Source organism: Hippoglossus stenolepis, chromosome 6 (genome assembly GCF_022539355.2).
Source record: "Hippoglossus stenolepis isolate QCI-W04-F060 chromosome 6, HSTE1.2, whole genome shotgun sequence".
NCBI lineage: Eukaryota > Metazoa > Chordata > Actinopteri > Pleuronectiformes > Pleuronectidae > Hippoglossus > Hippoglossus stenolepis.
In genome coordinates, this window is record NC_061488.1 from 20,353,683 (window position 1) to 20,374,914 (window position 21,232).

General features: G+C 42.5%; 2 protein-coding genes across 5 annotated transcripts; one reads left to right on the forward strand and one right to left on the reverse strand.

Moving 5' to 3' along the window:
* The first annotated feature begins 622 nt into the window (after positions 1-622).
* mmp23ba (matrix metallopeptidase 23ba) lies at positions 623-8,383 on the forward strand. Its single transcript, XM_035158626.2, has 8 exons — positions 623-1,263; positions 4,090-4,226; positions 4,853-4,992; positions 5,445-5,612; positions 5,752-5,916; positions 6,688-6,798; positions 7,795-7,921; positions 8,017-8,383. The coding sequence occupies exons 1-8, from the start codon at positions 1,129-1,131 to the stop codon at positions 8,189-8,191; spliced, it is 1,158 nt and encodes a 385-aa protein (XP_035014517.1). The 5' UTR covers positions 623-1,128; the 3' UTR covers positions 8,192-8,383.
* A 1,052-nt stretch (positions 8,384-9,435) lies between these two features.
* Positions 9,436-21,006, reverse strand: cdk11b (cyclin-dependent kinase 11B). 4 transcript variants are annotated; one of them, XM_035158625.1, is made up of 21 exons: positions 20,949-20,972; positions 20,203-20,320; positions 19,944-20,074; positions 19,541-19,680; positions 19,210-19,337; positions 18,960-19,104; positions 18,603-18,739; positions 18,190-18,315; positions 17,947-18,045; positions 17,541-17,672; positions 17,378-17,452; positions 16,783-17,006; positions 16,579-16,669; positions 16,368-16,489; positions 16,170-16,275; positions 15,910-16,031; positions 13,921-14,028; positions 13,513-13,629; positions 12,916-13,064; positions 10,554-10,743; positions 9,436-10,017 (listed from the first exon to the last, which is right to left on the reverse strand). In XM_035158625.1, the coding sequence occupies exons 3-21, from the start codon at positions 20,058-20,060 to the stop codon at positions 9,925-9,927; spliced, it is 2,421 nt and encodes an 806-aa protein (XP_035014516.1). In that variant the 5' UTR covers positions 20,061-20,074; positions 20,203-20,320; positions 20,949-20,972; the 3' UTR covers positions 9,436-9,924. The 4 variants fall into 4 exon arrangements, with proteins under 4 accessions (XP_035014516.1, XP_035014513.1, XP_035014514.1 ...); XM_035158622.1 differs by having other exon boundaries at positions 18,603-18,778; XM_035158623.1 differs by lacking the exon at positions 20,949-20,972 and adding an exon at positions 20,434-20,942 and having other exon boundaries at positions 18,603-18,778.
* Between the last annotated feature and the right edge of the window lie 226 nt (positions 21,007-21,232).

Below are 21,232 nucleotides of genomic sequence, written 5' to 3' on the forward strand. Positions count from 1 at the left end.
ACCTTTCAGACCTATTGACCTGCCTTCTTGACCACTAAGATCCACAGATTTAATTCATTTTTTCGTCCTTGTAAAGCAGTCTGTAACATTGTTAACAAAAGTGCCACATAAATAAAAGTTTATTATCAAAGTTAATTAATGAAATGGTAAATGGAAACACTTGTCTTTGCATGCATCAATTGCAGAAAAAGACTGCACCTAAAATACCAAATTTGTGCAAAAGATGCTTTCAGTATGAAATGTTTACTGTTTGTACTTTGTACAATCCATCACCCAACCATGGGCCCCAGTGTCACTTCTGCATATGGCATAACTCCAAACTATAATTCAGCTTTTCCATTCCAGAGAGCGTCATGTGTATACTCACCTGCAATGTTCCTGTCACCCTGTCCTCACTGAACAAAATAAACACTAACAAATCACAGAGGGAGGCTATGCAACTCGAGCGCTTTGACATTTTACAAAACTCTAAACAATAAATTGTTTGGAAAAACGCTGAAGCTGAATTTCCATTTAGTTGAAGACCTGGAATGTAAAAAGTGGATTTTGTTTGGAGCCCTGGGTTGTTTGGAGTTTGGGGAGATGGTTCACACCCTGACCATTCTCCCTCCATCCAAAGGCCTCTTTGTCTGTGTTCTTCCCTCCTGCAGAAAATGTGTGTGCATGCCATATACTGAAGTACCTTTCCCTTTCCCGCAGCAGCGCTATTACATAAACCTCTGAAAGCCATGTTCAAAATGAACCATCTGATTCCGCTTTAGCTCTTCTCCAGCGGTTGCAGCAAGTGGTTTTTGATCGACAGAGCGCGTTTGGTTTTCATTAGATCGTCTCGACGCTGACCCCCTGCCCCCTCTGGAGTAATGTGAAACCAGCCCTCTGGCAGACGCGCTGTGCGGCCGGAAAGGAGCCGAGCGGAGCTGCTGCAGACTGCGCTGCCTCCACCACCCGGTCCGCAGGCTGCGCCGCTGCCGCAGAGCCCCGCACATTGGTCCGCGCAGCGACACACTGCCGAAACGTGCGATGGCAGAGAAGTAGTGTTCCTACATGCTGAACCTGTGCAGTCTTCGCTGAGGAGATCTTTTTTTTTTTAATTGTTATTACTTTTCCTGGAGGTGTGATATCGCAGCCATGGGGAGCTGTCAGACTCCCAGAAGTTTACGCAGAGGCAGCCGGGGCTTCGCTCCTGTGCTGGCCGCGGCGCTGCTCACTCTTCTGTCCGCAGGGATGCAACAAACCACAGCGTTTCCCTCCCGGAGGTTCGAGGTATGACCACTCCATCACATGCATGTCACCGCAGCTCCAACACCACAATGTGCGCTTTCTTATCATCAAGTTGTGTAGGTGAGCTTCCGTTTTCTTGATCATCTCAGGAAAGTTCAACACCAAACTCCATTCAAAATGTTATGACTTATGATTTATTATTTCTTTTCTGCAAAACGACACACCAGTAATGCTTCTGGTTGAAATGCTTTTGAATAACCAAAGGTCACTTTCAAATTCGGCATAGACAGTATTGTTATCTCATGAGGCAACCCTTATCTAAAAGGGTAAATGATTTGTAAATGTACGAGTTAATTACGTTTTTTTAATTACTAGTTTCTATGATTATAATAGCAATATAATATAAACTTGTAATTGAAAACTATGTATAAAGTTAATAACTTCCTGTCCACTATCCCTCACTAAGACACCAATAGTATACTATATAATTTAAGTTGTATGTAAGAAAAAGGTAGTGGATCCTTTATACCCCAAATTCTCCCAAGTATGCACGGATTAATAACCTGCTTCATCATATGCAAGTGTGGTCTTCAGTATAGAGATAAACAGGTTTCAGGATATTCACAGGTAAAACGAGAATAATAAATTTACTCACATTATTTTCTTTTGCTGTTATTGAGTAAAAGTCTTTAGCTTTTAAAGACTTTTAATAAGAACCCACTTACTATGCAACTTACATCACTTCTCTGGTTTCCTTAAACGTATTATCAGATTCAATCACTTACACTTGAGCAAACGCATTACATTCAATTAATGTTGGTTCTCTTTTAGAAGTTGGATGAATCATATAATTAGGTTAGGAATGGAATGGATCCCGGTGCACTGATAAGCGCGTTAAATCCACACGACTTCAATCACTGCCACCCACCACTCTCTCACATTATATGTCAATCAAGCCAGGCTGCTTGTGAGGATTATATAACTGACTTAGATAAGCTTGTGGCAGGCTGGTGAATAAAGAGGTCAAAATGCAGCCAAAGAGCATTTTAATGAGTTCTCTTGTATCTGTACTGAAACTAATGCACTGATATATAGGAATCCTCAGGGTCAGCACTTACTGGCTTTAAAGTTTGGTTTAACACCCCTGTTTCTGCCTTCATGGCTTATTCATCTGTATTTGTGCCACAGTGTGAGATGAGACTTGCAGTCAAAGACACAGGAAGAACTGAGCTGGCTTTACTGCAGTAAACACCTCATGAATCACTGCACACAAAACAGTGGCAGCTGAGGTCAGGAAAGCAACTTCTGTCTAAAATAATGACCTTTACGTACAATGCAATATAGAAGCATTATGTCAGCAAGAGAGGCAAGAGACGTCATCCAGTGCAGCAGCAGTGTCGGAGCGTCTGCCAGACGGCCAGCCCCTGCTTCTCTATTTTGGTAAGGAAATGAAGGAAGTACGGCATCTACTTGTCTTGACTGGGCAAAGCAGGATCAGGAACCATACCAGGATATGGTGTAGAATACAAAGTGGTTGGGGTGGCTTTGATATTTTCTCTACGTCTACAGGATCTTTTCCCCCCATGCAGTAGGAAAATGCTGGGGCGTGGGTTTTAAAGGCTCTGCTTCTTCTCCTGTTTATCAGATTTATCTTACGACGCCTAGGCTCTGAACCACTGCCTTAAAAGTACCACTGCATTGCTTTTCATCCCAGTGTATTAGTCAGACTGAAAAGTGCACCAATACACCTGAGCAAAAGCTCTGTACACTGGGGGGGATTTTTTTTTTCATCACGGAAAACATTGTGGGACATGACCCTCACAAATCCACTGTCCAAATGGGTTTGGGGAGGACGTTTTAGATGCTGTTGTGAAGTCTGACACATACTTTTCTGAAGCATGGCCAACTCTTGGATGTGTCCTGAATTCTAAAAAGGACATTTCCAACACTGTTAAGACAATTCAGCAAGTGTAGTTTGAAGCATATTGAGGCTTTTACTCTTACTGAACCCTGTGTGTCATTGGCAGGCTCTGTATAGACATGTATTCTCATCAGTCTCAAGTACATGATGTTAGGGTTGAAGTAGGAAAAGTGCTCATTTCAGAGAAATCTTGATTCAGGGTATGTGGACGGTTGCATGTAGCAGTTTTTCACTTTTGATGGATTTGTCTTTGAATTCACCACTGAGGACAGACGGTCTTCCTGCACGAGCACACAATGGGCTCCTTGGTTTGAATCACGGCTCGACTTCAAGTGTTGGAAAGTGGATTTACTACTTAAACCCATCTCCATAAAGAGTTATAGATTTTATCAACTGGTGCAAGCACTATTATGGAGTTCTGCAGCCAAGACAAACCACAACTATACTTCAGTCACAGAATATTTATGAAAGCCTTTCAAAGCTATGAAAATAGTGCAGAATCCAGGTGTGATTATTTTGAGTCACTGTCGCCCATCCCCAAAGGGTCATCCGGTACAACCTATCCGTGAAAAGGATCGTATTTAATGTTTGGAAAGTACTTTTACTGCTGATCACTTCCCTTTTCCAAGAGATGGAATGCCCTTGCATGAAAATAACTTTCACAAGCAAAATGCTGAAATTATAGCAGTTGAGCACAGTTTTAGCTGTCAAGATAACAAATGTAGTCTAATGCCTGCAGCTACAAAAGTCAAACTTTTTCCAAGACATGTAATAAGCAAAGAATTTAACGTATCTCATTGGATTCCTTGCAAAAGCCTAACCGAGGAGTGAGACTGCATCCTCTTTCAATTAGAGCACAGAACCAGTTTCAGATGTCACAGATGTTCAGTTCCTAAACTTCACTTTACGGTGCGAGCTGATTAATTAAAGGTTTTTCTTTGTCCAAGGAAGAAGCTTACACCACTGCCTTACTCATCGGGATCCGCAAAGAGGCCCGGTCACAAGTGCTTCACCTCTCCAGGAACAAGCGCTACACCCTCACGCCGGAGCAGCTCAAATGGGACAAGTTTAAGCTGACATACAAGTATTGGTTTGAAACTCTTTCTGTAGTCAGCAAAGCAGGAAAGTGCAGCTTTAGGGAGAGGGGAACAAAAGGTAGACAAATACTTCTGGGAAAAAACAAACAAACAAAAAGTTCCACTGAAGGTTGTCCGACCACCACAAGTTCATAGTGCATCTTCTGACAGAACCCTACTTGCATTTGAAAGAGGGGGAATTATAAAGCCCAACCTTTGGATGGTGCACTAGCTGTTTGGAGAAGTTCCAGTGACATTTAATTCTTTCTGGAGCTGTAAAAAGAGGATCTTACAAACCTAAAAGTCCTTTAGAAGAGTTTAGACTGAGCTAGAGAGTTTTGATCATGATGTCCTGCAATCTTAATGGAAGATTCAACTGACAGGTCAGCAGATAAAAAGTAAATCGATCCTGAATTAGTCGTCTTCATCTCTTCCATATTACAAACAAATCCATATTAGTCTAACTCTAGCTGATACATCAGTGAGTATGAAGTCACACAAATGGAGCTGTACGTGCTTGTGGGATTTCTGGTCTGTCTGAACAGTAGCCGTTGAGTTTTGGCAGATTGCTCTGCTGTAGAGGGATGTGTGTCGAGACCAGTATTAACTACCCAATGCTGTTGTGTCTGAGCAGGTTGCTCTCCTTCCCAACAAACCTGATAAATGCCAGCGACACGCGCCGAGGGATCGCAAGGGCTTTTGGCATGTGGAGTGACGTCTCGCCGTTCAGCTTCAGAGAGGTGCCAGCTGACCAAGAAGCAGACATTAAGATTGGTGGGTACTCCGCATGTGGCTGTATCAGCCCGCAACAGATGTTCCTTGGCTTCGAGTTCCAGACTTCTGCTTTGTCGTTACTGTTTTTCTGTCTGCGCTGTCGTCGCTGAAATGCCTTGGCCTCCAAATTCATTAAATCACGCCACCGCAACTATATTACCAAGCTTATATTTAGCATGATTCATTATTCTAAATGAAAAAAAATAAAAGCTTAACAACTTCTATGCATGTCAACCCATGGAGAAGACGTCTAAATTAAGTTAATCTGTCCCGTTGGGTGCTAACGCTGTAGTCCTGCATAAATTCTCAGCGACAGTGAAAGGAATGGTCGTCATAAACCTCTGTCTTTAGTAATTCATCATCCCCCTGCTGTAGTCCACACACAGCAGAAGTAATGGAGTGAGGGTTTCCCTCCACGGCTCTGAGGTATGCGTCTGTCTCTGTTTTGGCAGGCTTCTACCCCGTCAACCACACAGACTGTCTGCAGTCCTATTTGCACCATTGTTTCGACGGCATCACGGGAGAATTGGCTCACGCATTCTTCCCGCCAACAGGCGAGATCCACTTTGACGACCATGAATACTGGATTCTTGGAAACATGCGCTTCAGCTGGAAGAAAGGTATGTGTCTTTATCATGTTTGTCGAAACCGCTGATATTTAATCCAGAAGGTGATGGAGGCAGCAGACCCTGAACTGGACAACTCGTGGGGGGGGATGGGTCAACATAAAGAGAAAATAATCACATATCTCTGTTGCAGGAGTCTGGCTCACAGATCTTGTCCACGTGGCAAGTCATGAAATTGGACATGCCCTGGGACTCATGCACTCCTTGGACCCGAAAGCGATAATGCACCTGAATGCAACTCTGACAGGGCGCAAGCTAATCACACAGGATGAGGTGTGGGGTGTGCACCGTCTCTACGGTATGTTCATATATCCGATGTTTCTTACAGAAGACAAATGAGGAAGTTCTTTGTAGACAATTGTAAATAACTCTTAGGCCGTAGTCAGTCATCCAAGACAAAGATCTAGAGGTAGTCAGTCAAAGGCAAACTTATTGGGTCTCTTAATATATTAAGCAATTCCTCCAAAAGGTGAATAACTAAAACCTCATAATACCAAGTGATAGGACTGATGGGCCGACCTGACAGCGACTGCTTGTTTTATCCAGAGGAGTCTGGTATCGATGCAGCACCAGGGAAGCTTCATCCCATTCGGACTAAAAGAACCAGTGCCCAGTGTGACAACGTCTACAACAGTTCAACAGAGCAAATCAATAGAAGAACGTTGGTGCTGTCATGAGGGACCCTTTACACCATCTTCACCTGTGTTTGTCATAAAAGATTTCAAGCTAGGATAAGTCAGAGTCCATCATGTATTCAGCAAAGTCTGGTCCCAACATTGAAAGAATTCATCTAGATCCTCTTATGACGAACTAGTGGTACAAAACCAGCGATCCATCTTTGGTCACAACCGACCAGAATGTAGACCACAGTCTTTGACGACTGACACTTAAAGCCAACGTGGCATTAATGAATACTATATAAACTACTCATGAGTCATGATTTGTGTATTAATAGTGAGTCATTTTCATTGGAATAAAAAGCAGAACAGGGATCCAGATTCTTTAGTTGCTTACTGAGAGCTGCTGTCTGATCCTCCTCCTCCTCAGTCAATCTCCTCCTCTCTTCCAGGATGTTTGGACCGGTTATTTATCTGTCCAGCCTGGGCTCGGAAAGGCTATTGCGACAGCAAGCGCAAGCTGATGCAGAAGCACTGCCCCTCCAGCTGTGATTTCTGTTACGGTAAGACACAGCAGCAGCAAAAAACAGCAGCGGTCCAAGGGAAAAAAAAGAGAAAGTTTTCTCTCAATTGAGCAGCACAAGGAGCTGCTGTGAACCGTTTGCCAATGGAGCAACGGGAGCCAACAGGTCCAGCCATGCAGAGATGTGATGGGGGCTTTCAAGAATTTCATTTGAAAGGAAATTGCTCTTACTACTGAAGGAGTGTGCGTTTAGTTCTGGAGAATAGCAGCATCCCAGAACACAAACAGAGCAGAGAGGGTACCTGTTGTTTCCTGTGTCTCTATGAGTACTGATAACACATCTGCAATTTAACAGCCTAAGCCTCTTCAGGCTTATTTGTGGTGTTCTGGTGCTGAGCCCTCTGCTGCACAACAGGAAGTGGCTCCTTTAAACCGTCACAGCTCGCGGATTGTTGTGGCCGTCTGAGATTTTTGTCAGCAACAAGGGACAGTGTGGAGAGAGGCAAGAGGATACGATTCCTGGCTCGCAGTAATCTGTTCCTCATTGTTGATTGGGAGATGTTGTACGGCTGTGGAAAATTCCTGAGTCAGTCCAAACCCGCTGGAATTTCAGACTGTGGCTTGAGGGTTAGAGACACACAAGGTCAATTTGGATTTTTGTGGCATTAACGAGAGCGACTGTTTTTAAGCAGAATTTGACTTGATCAGAAAGCAGACTGTTGTGTTTGTCAGGGACCAGATGGGAGAGATTATGACGATAAGGCAGTCACGGCACCAGCAGGTCAGGGGTTGTGAAAAGTAAACGTGATAAGGTTTGCATCGAAATTTTGACCGTAATCGATTTCAGTGGTGTTTTTCAGCGTGACAATTCCAGATTATGAGATGCACTGAGATATATTGTAAAATATCTCTCTTAGCTCCTTTACTTCAGCACAGTAGTCTTAGATGATCAATGCATGGACAGGAAAATTGTTAGATCAATAAAGTTATGAATTTTTTTGTATTTTTTGAGGATTTCCTCTCAATCTTCTTCCAGAATTCCCGTTCCCCACAGTGGCTCCCACACCGACTCCACCAAGGACCAAACACAAGTTAGTTGTTGAAGGCAAGAAGCTGACTTTTCGTTGTGGGAAGAAAATAGCATCAAAGAAAGGCAAAGTATAGTGAGTATTCCTCTGGGATCTTCGCCTACTTGCAGCAATGCTACAGTACAATTTCTCTCTGCACTGTCTGATACTGTCTCAAACCCTCCTTCCAGCTGGTACAAAGACGGGGAGCTGCTGGAATTCTCTCACCCAAACTACATCTCGCTGACAGACGACCACATCACCATAGTGGCCAACGCCATCAACGAAGGCACATACACCTGCATTGTGAAGAAAAAAGACAAAGTCCTCACTAACTACTCCTGGAGGGTACGCGTGCGCTTCTGAAAGCCGCGCCGCACGTTGAACAGGACACATTCACATACGTGGTCACCAGGAGACCTCATTCTCTAGGGTACATAGTTCTTTTTATTTTTTAAGAAAATGTTTTCCTGAATCTACCACACACAAACACAACTGTCTTGTCATTGTGTAAATGTGTTTTCATATGTTCAAATAATAAATGATCCGTGACCTGTAGTCTTTTTGTGAAAATACTACCTGACAGTGAAAAGCCAGTGATGACAGACCTTTTATTTGGGGATGAATAATACTTGCGGCCCTCGTCAGCGGACGATGTCCGCTCTGCCTTCATCGAGCCTGGACCTCTTCAAAGATCTTCCTGCTAAGACAGTCATGGCATGCAAAGTCACCCAGGGGTTCAAGGGTCTCCCTTAAGAAAAGGGGGCTAATTTGCTGGATAGAGCTTAATTTAAATCAAGATCAGATTCTAGAAATAGGTTCTAAGAAAATACAAACTAAAAAAGTGCCCATGTCCCTAATGTGTTTCTTTTCAGCTTTACAGAAGCCCTTTGCGTCGATGCATGCCATTTGAGTAATTTACACACTAACCAAACTAAGCTAATAAAGCCAGAATAAGCAATGTTGTCTACAGCCTTTAGAACAATTTGGACCTTCGACCGCATATGGAACACCTCAGACGTCTAGCTTACTTTACTAGCCTCGCAGTGAAGCCAGCAGTCTGTCTCCAGAGGCCCAGCAGTCAGCTCCACTAGCAGCTCTCCTTCCGAGCTTATTCAACACATCAGGTGTAATAATCTGCAGAAGGGCTCCGCTGGGGTCTGGGGATAGATAAAACTGATTAATGAACATTTCCATTCAGTGCTGGCTCTAGAAGTCCAAAGACCAGGGTATTGTTGCGCGTGTATTCCAGCGAAGGCAGCGAGCAGTCTTGCAGGCAACGAAACTGTGCTGTTTATTTTTCTTCGGCTCGAAATCAAAGAATTTATTGGTTTAATACTGAAGCTGCAGAGCCATTTAAAAACAAAGGCAGAGCAAATTCTGGGCCTCTTTTCCCCTGAAAGAACAAAGTACTGAGACAAAGTGTGCAGTGCAAAGAATGACATCACTTTTGGACAGCGACTATTAAATTGGGTTCAAGGCTTCTTTCTTTTTTTTTTTTTTTTTTAAAGCTCGACTTCCCTGGATTTTTTTTCCTCCCGTGGCAGTGTGCGGTTGTGTTTACATAGCTTGTAGAGAGTTTATAAATACGGGGAAAATGGCAGACCAAACAAAGTTTCAAGCTTTATTTCTAACAAAAACATCGTCCCGCTGTCATCAAGTGAGCTGACAGGCCCAAGTAAATTTTTAACATTATGCTGGAGGGAAAACACAGCCAATTCTGCATCATTATACAGTAGCTCAGGCAGCCAGGAAATGCCAACCATTTATAAAATCAGCTCCTCTCTCATGAAGTATAAAAGGGAAAATAAAAATAAAAGTCAAACATGAGAGCTGAAGTTCTGACAGATTTATCGTTGTCTTCTGTTTATGAGCTAAAATGACCATTTGTGAAATGGTAAAATGGCTTGAAAATACAGAGAAGTGGCTTAAAAGTGGAGGGGAAAATTCTATATTTTTCGAGCCACCAGTCTTGCTGTGAGACAGTCCTGACTCTTTGGTGAGAGTTGTAATGGATCAGACATTAATCCAAAAAGTCCCAGAACTCTTTGCTCCCCCTCTTCCTCAGTTCGACAGCCAGGTGTCGTGCAATCCTGGGCTCAGAATTTGAGGCTGAATCCTGGACCGACTGCCGACACTCCCTGGTTGCTGGTTGTCAGGTGAAAGCCTGTGTCCTTTAGGTCATCGTCACCCTGAAGACAAAGTGGAAACAAAGTTAACTTTCATCATAGTCTCATTTCTCACGTGTGTTGTTCAACTGATAAATACAATACTGATTAACTTTGGAAAACCAGAATAGACCCTATTTAGACATTTAGATTGTATTCCATTGTATGCACGAACATGTTTATCATTAATATTGTTATTATTCTTCCTTGGTTTTGAGTGTTGATGGTCTCTTACACAAGCTGTTCCACATGATGAGAATAAAACTGAGGTTAAACATGAGAAACTTTGGCAAATTTATTGATAAGACAAAAAATATCACCTGTAACTTCCACTGAAAAAAATATCAGCATCATCAGCCTTTATAAAAATAAACTTCAGGGTGGGTAGGACCACTGCTGAAAACATTAAGATCTAAAGTGTGCTCATCATGGAAAACACAAGGAGGAAATACGCGGACACAAAGCAGAAGCCTGTAGGTCTGTAATCTATTTAACACAGGCGGCGTTCGGAAAGCCTGGTAGCTGTATGTAATGGAGAAAGTGGAGCCTAATGTCCTTACCAGTTGAGCATAGCCCAGGCCTCCCTCGGGTGGACGGGGACTGGTGCCTCTCTTCACCCTCTGCTGCTCGCTCTTGGCCGGCCAGGTGGGGAACATGGACGGTTCAATGGGCAGTGGCGTCTCTCTGAAGTACTCGTGCTTCAGTGCCTCATCGGACACAATCCTCTTACTGGGGCAGTAAGTAAGAAATCTGGAAAACAGTCGGTGATCAGGTTCCTATTGAGATTCTAATACACTGAAGAAACATTTCAGTAAAGAATCACATGCCACCAGGAAGCTCAGACTGTCTGCACATTGTAGGTGGGCTCAAGCGCGGAGGTGATGTCTATCCGGGCCAGGGGGCACATGGGGCCGATGCTGGCATTTGAAGGGGATAATCTACCACTTGTGTCTGACTTATTGTTTGTTTTGAAATTCCAAGAATGTCTGCTTCTTCCTGCACCTGTGGGTTTGATCCTCCCCAGAGCTCTGCTGATTTTTATCTGAAGCATACAGACTTGTTTATACCTAGAAAAAGGCGATGAATCACTTAGTAGAAGGGAAAACCAGTAATATTCCGCATCTTTAGGCTCAGGATTAAAATCTAAATCTCTTTTCTATCAAATCTTATTAGAGTTTGAAGAAGATCAGAAGGGCTCAGGCAGGATACTCAATGCCTTGACCTTCAAACACTTTGCTACACAGAGGGGTGTGATATTCCAAACAGCTCTGTGATGTCTACCTGCCAACCTAAACCGCCAAGCGTCTTTTACACAGTTGTCTGAGGTTTTTCAAAGAGTAATTTTACGTGTTGACCTCCTGCAGTGTGAATGTGTCCCTGAGTAAATGCTTCATGAGTCTTCTGACAGCTGGAAAGCTTCAGCAGCGTTGGCCATGCGCCAAACTTCCATTGAACCATGATCCCTCTGGCAGCACAGTGGACATGTTGTTACCGTCCTCTGCAGCTGTGAGGAGAAGCCAGTGGTATGGTTTTGTCATTTACAGGTGCAGGCAGAAAAAGCTCTGTGGGTGGGTTAAGATCTGAGAGAGGCAAATGTGGAGAAACGCATCTCTGCTCTTTGGAGCTGTTAAACTATTCTGATCTCTGGAATGTGCAAGATAGAATTATAAAGCTGTTATTCTCTATGTTTAAAAATGATTTTCCCCATTAAATGTGAGCTTTCTAAAACATTTTCCTGTAGCGTGGAGCATCACCATGGTGAGTGTGTATGTGTGTGCGTGTTGGAGAAACAGAACAGGAGGATGGAAAGGGACTGCTGCTATGGTATGCTGATGAATTACCAATCCACTACCATTGTCATGTTTGAAGTCAACTTGCCAGAAATGCACTGACTGAATAAGAAGCTCTGGAAAGACAGAGAATGCGACAGAGTAGCACCGCGCTCATCCAAGTAAGGCAATTTCCAGTGTTGGCATGATGCTGATTGTTACGGATATTAGTGTTTGATATTTGCTTTTCACTGACCTGTGATAATATTAGATTCTAATGGACGGAAAATACTGCCATAAAATATTTTTTATATAATGCATACATGGATATTTCATTTTTTTTCCATTATTGATCCTTGATAGACCAGACCCTTAACGCATTAAGAACCCTAAACTCCTTGGAATTCTTTTTTAAAACCAACAGTCTATAAACTTGCAAAGACCCCACTCCCTTTCTTCCGCTACCTCAAACCAGTCTCCTAAGCTGCTTTCAGACATGCACTGCACTTTCTCCAGAGGAGGTGCATGTGCGAACGCAAATGTCAGAGTGAGAGCCTCCTGGTGTTAGGTCCTGGCTCTGCCTGCTGCACCTGACTGTTCCACCTCTCAACTTTATAATGCAGAGGATTTGTTGCTGTTGTGATCGCGTCTGTGCAGAGAACCTCCCGCTGTGTTGTGTGTGTGAAAGGCAAACTGCAGGTAAAGTCCAGACCCAATTCTCCAGACTTTACCCACAAATCATGTCTTAAAACAGTTTTATCTAAAACGCGACTTTAAAAACTTTTTGCAGGCTAGGAGCGCTAAGAAACAAACTACATTACTCATCATGCATTTTGCCTTTCCTACGAGTAATTCAACAAATCAAGATGCATTTCATTAGTCACATTTCTTAAAAACGATGACATTATGATGAGACAAACGTTTCATCTGGCTCGTAAGGGACAAGCACGCAAACGTCACAGCCGTCTTAAAAGGTATATAAACACGTCGCATCCGGCCTTAATTAGTTAAAAATCCAAATCTGTCAGTAGTTGGGGTCAGTTGGGTCAACACCGGCAGCAACTGGCACACAGCTGGAATACCATGCTGAGCCTCATTGTGGTGCAGTAAAGAGGCAGTGTTGTGTGGAATAAGACAGTCTTTAAGAACCTACTTGTTCATGAGGTCAAAGCCCTGGTCTGAGAGCAGTGCTCCAAATCGCTTTCGCAGGTTGTTGTAGGGATACTCTGTGAAAGTCATCTTCTTCACAGCGGGCAGCTCGTTGTAGCCGGGCCAGATCTTCTCACTCGGTGACCCCAGATCCTACAGGCAACACAGACGAGCCAGCAGACAAACTATGAGTGCGAGGACACATGCATTTGAGATATTTCCATTTTGGCTGAGTAGTTCATCAACCACAGACATGTGGTAATCTACCAGTCCCAAGTACATTTCAATACGTTAATTCATCACTGGTGACGACTGTAGGATGACATAGTCGCAGTGACATCAGTCCACACACAGGGCTGTCACGCCTAATGCAGATCACCTACTGAAAATTATTCAGCTAACTGATGAGCTTCTGGGTTAAATAACTTCATCAGCTGCACTGACATTTACCAACAGCACCACCCTGTGGTGCATTGCAGAACTGCAGGTTGGTATGCAGACATAGGACACACAAAAGTTCAACAGGCAGTTAACAGAAGAGCTGCATATACTTTATGGTGAGGATATATTTCATTTTATGACGGAAAATGGCGGCATTTACCTTAAAAATCTTGTTAATTTGGTCAATTTCAGATTTTCCAGGGAACAGAGGCTTCTGGGTCAGGAGCTCGCCAAATATGCAGCCCACTGACCACATGTCCACAGCTGTGGAGTACTCCTGCGGAGAGAAGAACAAACACAGTGGCAGTCCACAGAAACATAAAATCCTCAGTCTTCCTGGCAGATTTCTATGTTTGAGATCGTCTTGCATGTAAAACTGAATGTGCCCTGACAGGCTGCTGGACATCTGTCACCTGGGTTTGTAAATGATACACTATAAAACTCAAATGGTGTTTCTCGGTATTTAGCATCTTTAAATCAAATGCTTAATGTCTCTAGCTTAAACCAATGCATAGGCATTTCATCTGCTCCTGTGATGTGGGGAGGTAGTGTGAACTTGAATTCTCACCTTGGCTCCAAGCAGCAAATCTGGCGACCGGTACCACAGGGTCACCACTACAGGCGTGTACGGCTTCAGGGGGGAACCGTACTCCCGCGCCAAACCAAAGTCGCCAATCTACAGGAGAAGACAGATGGAGGGAAAAAATTACTTTTAAGACAATTTATGTTGAGTAGAAGATCAAGGCCTCTGCTTTATTGATGTTCCTCTAGAGGGGAGTATTTTGTTAAAGGGAGACTTCACCGAAAAATGTACTCATTATCTACTCACCACTATGCCGATGGAGGGGTGGGTGAAGTGTTTGAGTCCACAAAACACATTAGGATTGTCAGGGGCTAAAAACATGGAGTAAATTACCTCGTTTCGGGTTCGAATATGAATGTCGGGGCTTGCGGACCCTTGGATGACACCACATGAGCAGTATGGAGGCATGTTGTGTTTTTTCTGTCGTTTTATTACGTCTGAAGTGTAGGTCACCATTGAGTTCAATTGTATTGGATTCTGCTGCAACAAAGTTTACTTCTGAGACTCCAGAAGTGTTTTGTGGACTCAAACACTTCACCCACCCCTCCATCGGCATAGTAGTGAGTAGAGGAGTGAATTTCTTATTTTTCGGTGAACTATCCCTTTGAGCCCTTGAGCTTTCATAGAAAATGAAATGACAGCACCACACAGGATACAACTTTAATTTGAAAAGATGTATGATGGATTGTGATTTTTATTTGCTACTGTCATCTTCCATTAAATTCACACTAATAAATGTCTGTCTGAACCTAGTTTATTTACACATGGACCCAGCCTGTTGGACATTTTGTCAGAAGTTCATGCTCTAATTGACTTTTAGTAATCATAGGCTGTTTGTGCAACTGGACTGTGCCGCGACTAGCTTGGAGGAAAGTTGTGCATCATCGACAGACGAAGTAAAGGAAACCCTTTTTTTGAGTTTGTGTATTGGTACATCTATATATATTATAATTCCCTTGCTGGACGCGGGGAAGTTTCCTAACTACCCCAGTGCTTGTAAAACAATTCTATCTATATCTCTATTTAATACTGTAGGATTAAATACTCCAACTGTAAATTTCATTTTCAGACTTACTTACTGCCCTTTCACAGCAATATATAAACTAAAATATGTGTTTGGGTAGGAAAGTCCACTTCGTTTTATGATCATGAACCTAAAATCATGTTGATGCTTTAAGTTTTACATTGACTGCTGAAGCAAAGAATGAAAAAAAGTTAGGACTACAATAACAGATATTGGAAACACCAAAACTCCACATCAAACTTTAAGACCGTTTAGGTCGTCCTCCTGAAGTGGAAAAGGAAAAATGTAACATTTGATATCAAGAAGGATTAGCACAGTACTAGCACAGAGGGCATCCAAAGCACTAGAACATATTAGTAGAGGTGTTTTATCTGCAACCCTAGATCTACTCAAGGTTTCCTGATGAACTTATTCTACAGTTAGTATACAGTAGGTGTAAAGTACATGTATTATACATTTTAATTTGTTGTCTATTAATTGCAATAGTGAGGATTAAGTAATGTAACTATATGTCTAAACACAGGGTAGATGAACTTATTCATGCTTTACACAGTATATTAATCTGTAATGTTTACTGTATTCCAAGGCAACCAGCAGTCTGCCTGATCTCCCACATTTTCCTACATTTCCCAGAAAGCCATAGGAAATTTGAAATCAGTCTAATCAAACGTGGAGGAGTGGACATATTATTCTATGTTCAGAACCTAATTGTCCCAGATATCTGTGAGAAAGACTAAAACCAATGATGTAAACGTGAACTAAAAGAAAATCGGCAGTGAATGTAGAACTACTTCACTTTAAATTACATAATTGCAGAATTAGATTTTGCTACAGACCCTTAGCTCCTTAAGTTGCTCTCTAGGATCTCAGGAAGAGTAGCTGTTGACAAGGTAACAACTAACGGAGATCTAATTAAACCATATCAATGGGATCCACAGTCCTAAACATACCTTGAGGATTCCCTTGTGGCTCAGCAGCAGATTGGACGTCTTCAGGTCACGGTGCAGAATCCAGTTGTCATGGAGATGTCGGACTCCTCGAAGCAGCTGAATCATCAGAGTCTTTACTTCACCTAAAAAAAAGGGTCATGATTTAAAATAACTTTTTTGAGATGCAAGAGAGACCTTCACTGCTAAAGGTCACATCTACATCTGCAAGAGAGAACATATTTCTATCAGATGGACCACAGCTCAATCACGTCTAAAATCACCTGGTAGGAAGGGCTGCTTCATGGTTTCCATCAGACTCTTCAGGTCATGTTCTACATAGTTCATCACGATGTAGATCTTGTCCATATTGCTTCCAACAACTATTTCCTGGTGTAGGGAAAGAGTAGATACGATTATTTTCTGGAACAGCATCAATAAAAGCATTGGTGCCTATATAAGAATTTTCTAAGTCTTCTCACCCTCACGGTGACGATGTTTGGGTGTTGAGCTTTCAGAATGGTATTGATTTCTCTTAAAGAGGTTATGGGGAAGCCCTCCTTCTCCTTCTCCATCTTCAGCCTTTTCAGGGCCACAATCTCATCTGCAAACATTAGACCGCATTGACTGTCTCTTCAAACAACAAGACTGATAATCGTCAATGCAAATCTATCTGCTCAGTTATTCTCATACCTGTCTTTTTGTCCTTGGCTCTGTACACTACACCATAGGTTCCCTCCTCTATTCGGTTCAGACACTGGAACTCCTCAACACTGCGACAACCCTGAAAACAAACAAACCAACAATATAACTGACTGAAGACTTCTACATACACTCACTTGTATTAGGGGATTACATACACATGGGGGATGTGGTTTGTGCTAATTTGGTGCTGACCTGTAAAGCAGGCAGATACTTTGGCAGCTCCTTCTTCAGCTCCACAGGTGAAATTGGGGGAGAGTCTGGGATGTAATTCTCTTCGGGAGTGGGGGAGCGTGAGTGAGTCTGAGACTGAGGAGTGGGGTCACCGTCACCTGCTTCATCCTCATCCTCCTCCTCATCATCATCCTCCATGTCTTCTCCACTTTCCTCTGAGTCGTGGTCAAAACGGGACTCAGGCACTGCAAGGTGAAGGCTTAAGTTCGTTTGTTTTTTCCCGCTTAGTGATATACAGCTTATAAATATGAATAATATTCTGAAAGCTTAGCATTTTGTGTCTTTAGCCACTAATCACAATTCAAAATGTAAGCGTGACTGTAAAATTTAACAATAACAAACAAAAATGTCACAATATGGATACCTTAGTAATCTGAAAAAAGATTCCTGTACTTTTCACTGTTGTAATCCAAAAATATTTTGGGTTTTCTAGTGTAAACCCCAAAATTAAAAGACCCGTCAACATGTCTTCCCCACAGAAGACATTGGGCAAATTACAGAAAGTTGTGGACATCGCAGTTTCAGCCACAGAATCATTTCTCAGCTTCAGACCCACCTGCAGGGATGTGATTTCCATTTTCCCTCTCCTCTTCGAAGTCCTCCTCCGACTGCTCGTCCTCACTCACATCCTCTGTAAAGGAGGAAGCTGCTGTGTTAAACCTGAGATACTGTCAAAGTAAGAGAAGTCATAATAGTAGAGCAGTTTAAAAATGTTTTACCTGCACTCTGCTCAGACCTTTCTGAGCCTGTGACTGACTCCCCTTCATCCCCCTCTTCTTCCGCACCCTCACTCTGGCTGCTGGACTCCTCTTCATCTTCGTCATCCTCTTCCTCAGAGCCTGATCCTGACGCTAAACAAGAATGAGATGATTGGAGCACAACTGTTATATAATCGGAAGAAATGTAACTGTAAAACTGTCATGTCATCATGATATTGGTTCTGGTGGTTATGTATCGACACCTTCTTGTACAGTTAAAAGCTTTGCTGTCAACATTCTAAAGAAGTAGCGATGTCACTACAGATATTGAACATAAATTACTGTGAGATTGCTGTAGAGCGCAAATTGGTCTTTGCATGTGCTGTCATTTGTTCGCTCTAGAAGTGTAGATTAGATGGTCCATTACCTATGGAGGATTCTGCACTGCTGGTCTTCCTTTCACTGTCACTGATGTCCTGAAGGTCTGCGAGCAGGTCTTTGCCATCCGGCTTCTCATCCTTCAATGCTGCAGAGAAAAGGTAGTGTGAGCTATGCTGAAATGTGATCTCAGAGAATCATACCAAAAAACAATGAAAGGGTACATTTACAGCTAAGAAATATGAGGAAATAGAGATTTTTTTAACAGACTGAGATATAATGGTAAACTCACTTGCACTCGTCCGTTGTTCGCTGTGTTCTGTTCTGTTTTGGGGAAGGCGGGTGGGACTGCGGCTGCGGTGAGTTTGTTTTGTCTTATCATCATAGTCATCAGGGAGCATCCTGTGGTGAGACGGCACTGTGGAAATGAAAGTCTCTATTATTCACTGCTGTAGACACCACCTTAGAGTCCATGTGTTAGGTGTTCAGTAAACTGACAATGAATGCTGTGGATTTTGTGCTTAAATGAACATTTCCACATTTTGGGAAATATGTTGTCTTATATGTATTCTTGAGTGTGTGCATTAGCTACAGAGTTGGAGTCAGGAAGTGTTTTTAGATAAAGACTGATGACAGCTAGCTTGGCTCTATGCAAAGTGTAAAAAGCCCCTGTTGTCCAGCACGTGTCTGGGTTAGCTCACTGACCTTCTCGTCGACCCCCTCTTTCTTTGCGTCGCTCCTCTGCCCTCCTCTCTCGTTCCTTGAGCTCTCGTTGCTCTTTCTGCTGTTCTCGCAGCTTTCTATCCCGTTCACGCTGGCGCTCCTGCTGCTCCAGGCGGTCCCTGTGGTCCAAAAAAAACCCAGGAGATTCCACTCGAGGTCTGTTCAGATAACCAAAGGTCCAGTTTTGTCATTGTTTGCTGTATTTTTTGTTTGGGTTGATAAAATTTGACACAATTAGTTTATGGTCGTGAAATTGCTCTGATGGCTTCACAGCTATACTCAGTGATTGACATATTGTCCCATCTGAATTTGTGGTTCCTCTCTAGGGTCAACACTCACCTCTCTCTTCGAGAATGAGCTCTGGCCTGTTCCCTTCGTTTCTGTCTCTCCCAGTCTCGCCGGGCTTTGTCCTCCTCCCACAGACGCTTCCTGCGCTCACTCTCTCGCTCTTTTTCTTTGTCTTTCGGTCGGACATGTTTAACTACTGTAGAAGCAAAAATCATGAGTCGAAAAACACCCCCAAAAACAGTTCAAAATGTGTTTCATTCAGCTTCAAAACAATGTGTTTTTATTAAACTATATCTCATACCTCCTTCATCAGAGTGACTACGGTGACGTCTCTTATCTTTTCTCTTTTCCTCCTTTCTGTGGTGAGATTTGTCTTTCCTCGCTATCTGCTGTGGAGGCTTGATAGCTAATGAGTCATCTTCCTCTCCTCTGCAAATAAATGAAATACTGTGAGACTCTGACAAGCCAGTGGTACTGTCTTGTATATCATTTCCAAAGGATGACAAAACATTAAATTATTACATTTAATTATTACATGTATACTTGCCTACACCATAAAAATACAATTTCCTGACTTTTCATTCAACAACAATAAGTTTACTCATGTTAAGTTTTCAAAAGATTCCTAGCACCTGTCCTCTGTCGAGTCTTCCCGTGTGTACGGGGAATTACGAATTGTTATTTCCATTCTTTGATCCTGTAGTTCTCCTTCCTCCGGAGTGTCTCGTTTGGATTCCCGATCATCCGCCTGTGGAACAAGGCTCTGTGTGAACTGTGCGAAACAAAAAGAGCAGAAGTTTAGGCTGCAGCTACAGTTAATTATTAAATATATCCTCAGATAATGATTATGGTGCAAAAGCTAAGTTAATTATCCAATATGCTATTTGTAATCATTTATATTAATAACTCATCACATTGACCTGTATCATTAAATTACAATAATTATAAGTCACAGCTATGATAAAAGATCATTTTTAATATTGACTCAACGTGTACGTGTCATATGGGTCTTAGATTAACTTTGAAATACTTTACATTTTTCTGGCGCTTGGGGTCTGTTTTCTCTTCTAATTCTCTTCTACGTTTCTTCTCAAGTAGGATTTCGTCAAGAGTTTTAACTTTCCAGGTCTCCTTTTCGTCCCCCATCAGCATCCACTCTGCACCGCCTGGTCCACATCAAAACACACAAACACAACACAGGTGTTCTTTACATGTGGTCTCAGCTCAGTCACATGTGAATAGTAAATAAAGAAATGTGGTTATAACAGATCGAGGACAGAGAAGAAGCATCTACCTGTCAGTCATTGCTATGTTTTTCTTTTCACCTGGTGTACTTGGATCTTTTTTACTAACTAGATCAACTGTTTATATTCCATTTCACTTTTTCTGTTAGTCGTGCATGTTCCAAACACCTTTACGGACAAAAACCACAGTGACATAAGATCATTTAAAACAGATGCACACGCCGCAGACAACCAGTCCCGACGACAGCAAAACGATTTATTAAAACGTCACTTCTACTCACATATTTATGTCTTAATTATATCACAGTTTCACCAATGCATCGTTGCACCGACAACGAACTGGGGCTCGAAGCTCACCGTGTTTACATTACGACGTGATTCTGGCGGTCATTTGTGTTTAGCTGCAGTGCAGCAAAAGACTACAGCGCGTGTTAGCTGACAGGCTAATCAATGAGACACGTAGAGCCTGCTAACGTTATACAGCTGTTAATTACGTAATGGTTGAGTTTAAACCAGCACATGAAGCAAAATGGTCGGTAGCTACTTTTAAACCCGCTGTGTGTTGTTAAGTCCAACGTGATGCTAACGTATTAGCTAACGAGCGGCTAAAACTAGCACGGGGTACAGTTGCTAAACAACTCCCGCAGCTAACTAGACGGGTTTAAAAAGAATCATTAGAGTAGCGGTTTGGGGAATGAACTACAGAACATCTATCCGTTTCCGAAAGGCTCATTAAAAGCCCAGATACAGTAAAAGGTGAAGTTATCCACGGCGCATTGAAAACGGTTCAACAAACCTGAAGTATGCGCAGCGGTATTATGGCACACACCGGAAGTGTTTATGCGATGGTAACGTTTGGAAAACGTCCGGTGTGAAACAACGACGTCCTATAATATGATATAATATAATTTTATAATAATTGGGTTTTCCCATTTCAACCAAAATTGTTATTTTACGTTCAAAGGCATTGCTAATTTAAATTGAAGTATTTTGATTTGGCAGGAGACATTTTATCTGCTGTGAACTAATCACTGTCACAGCAACACTCAGGAAAACCCTTGGCTCTGAACACTTCTGATT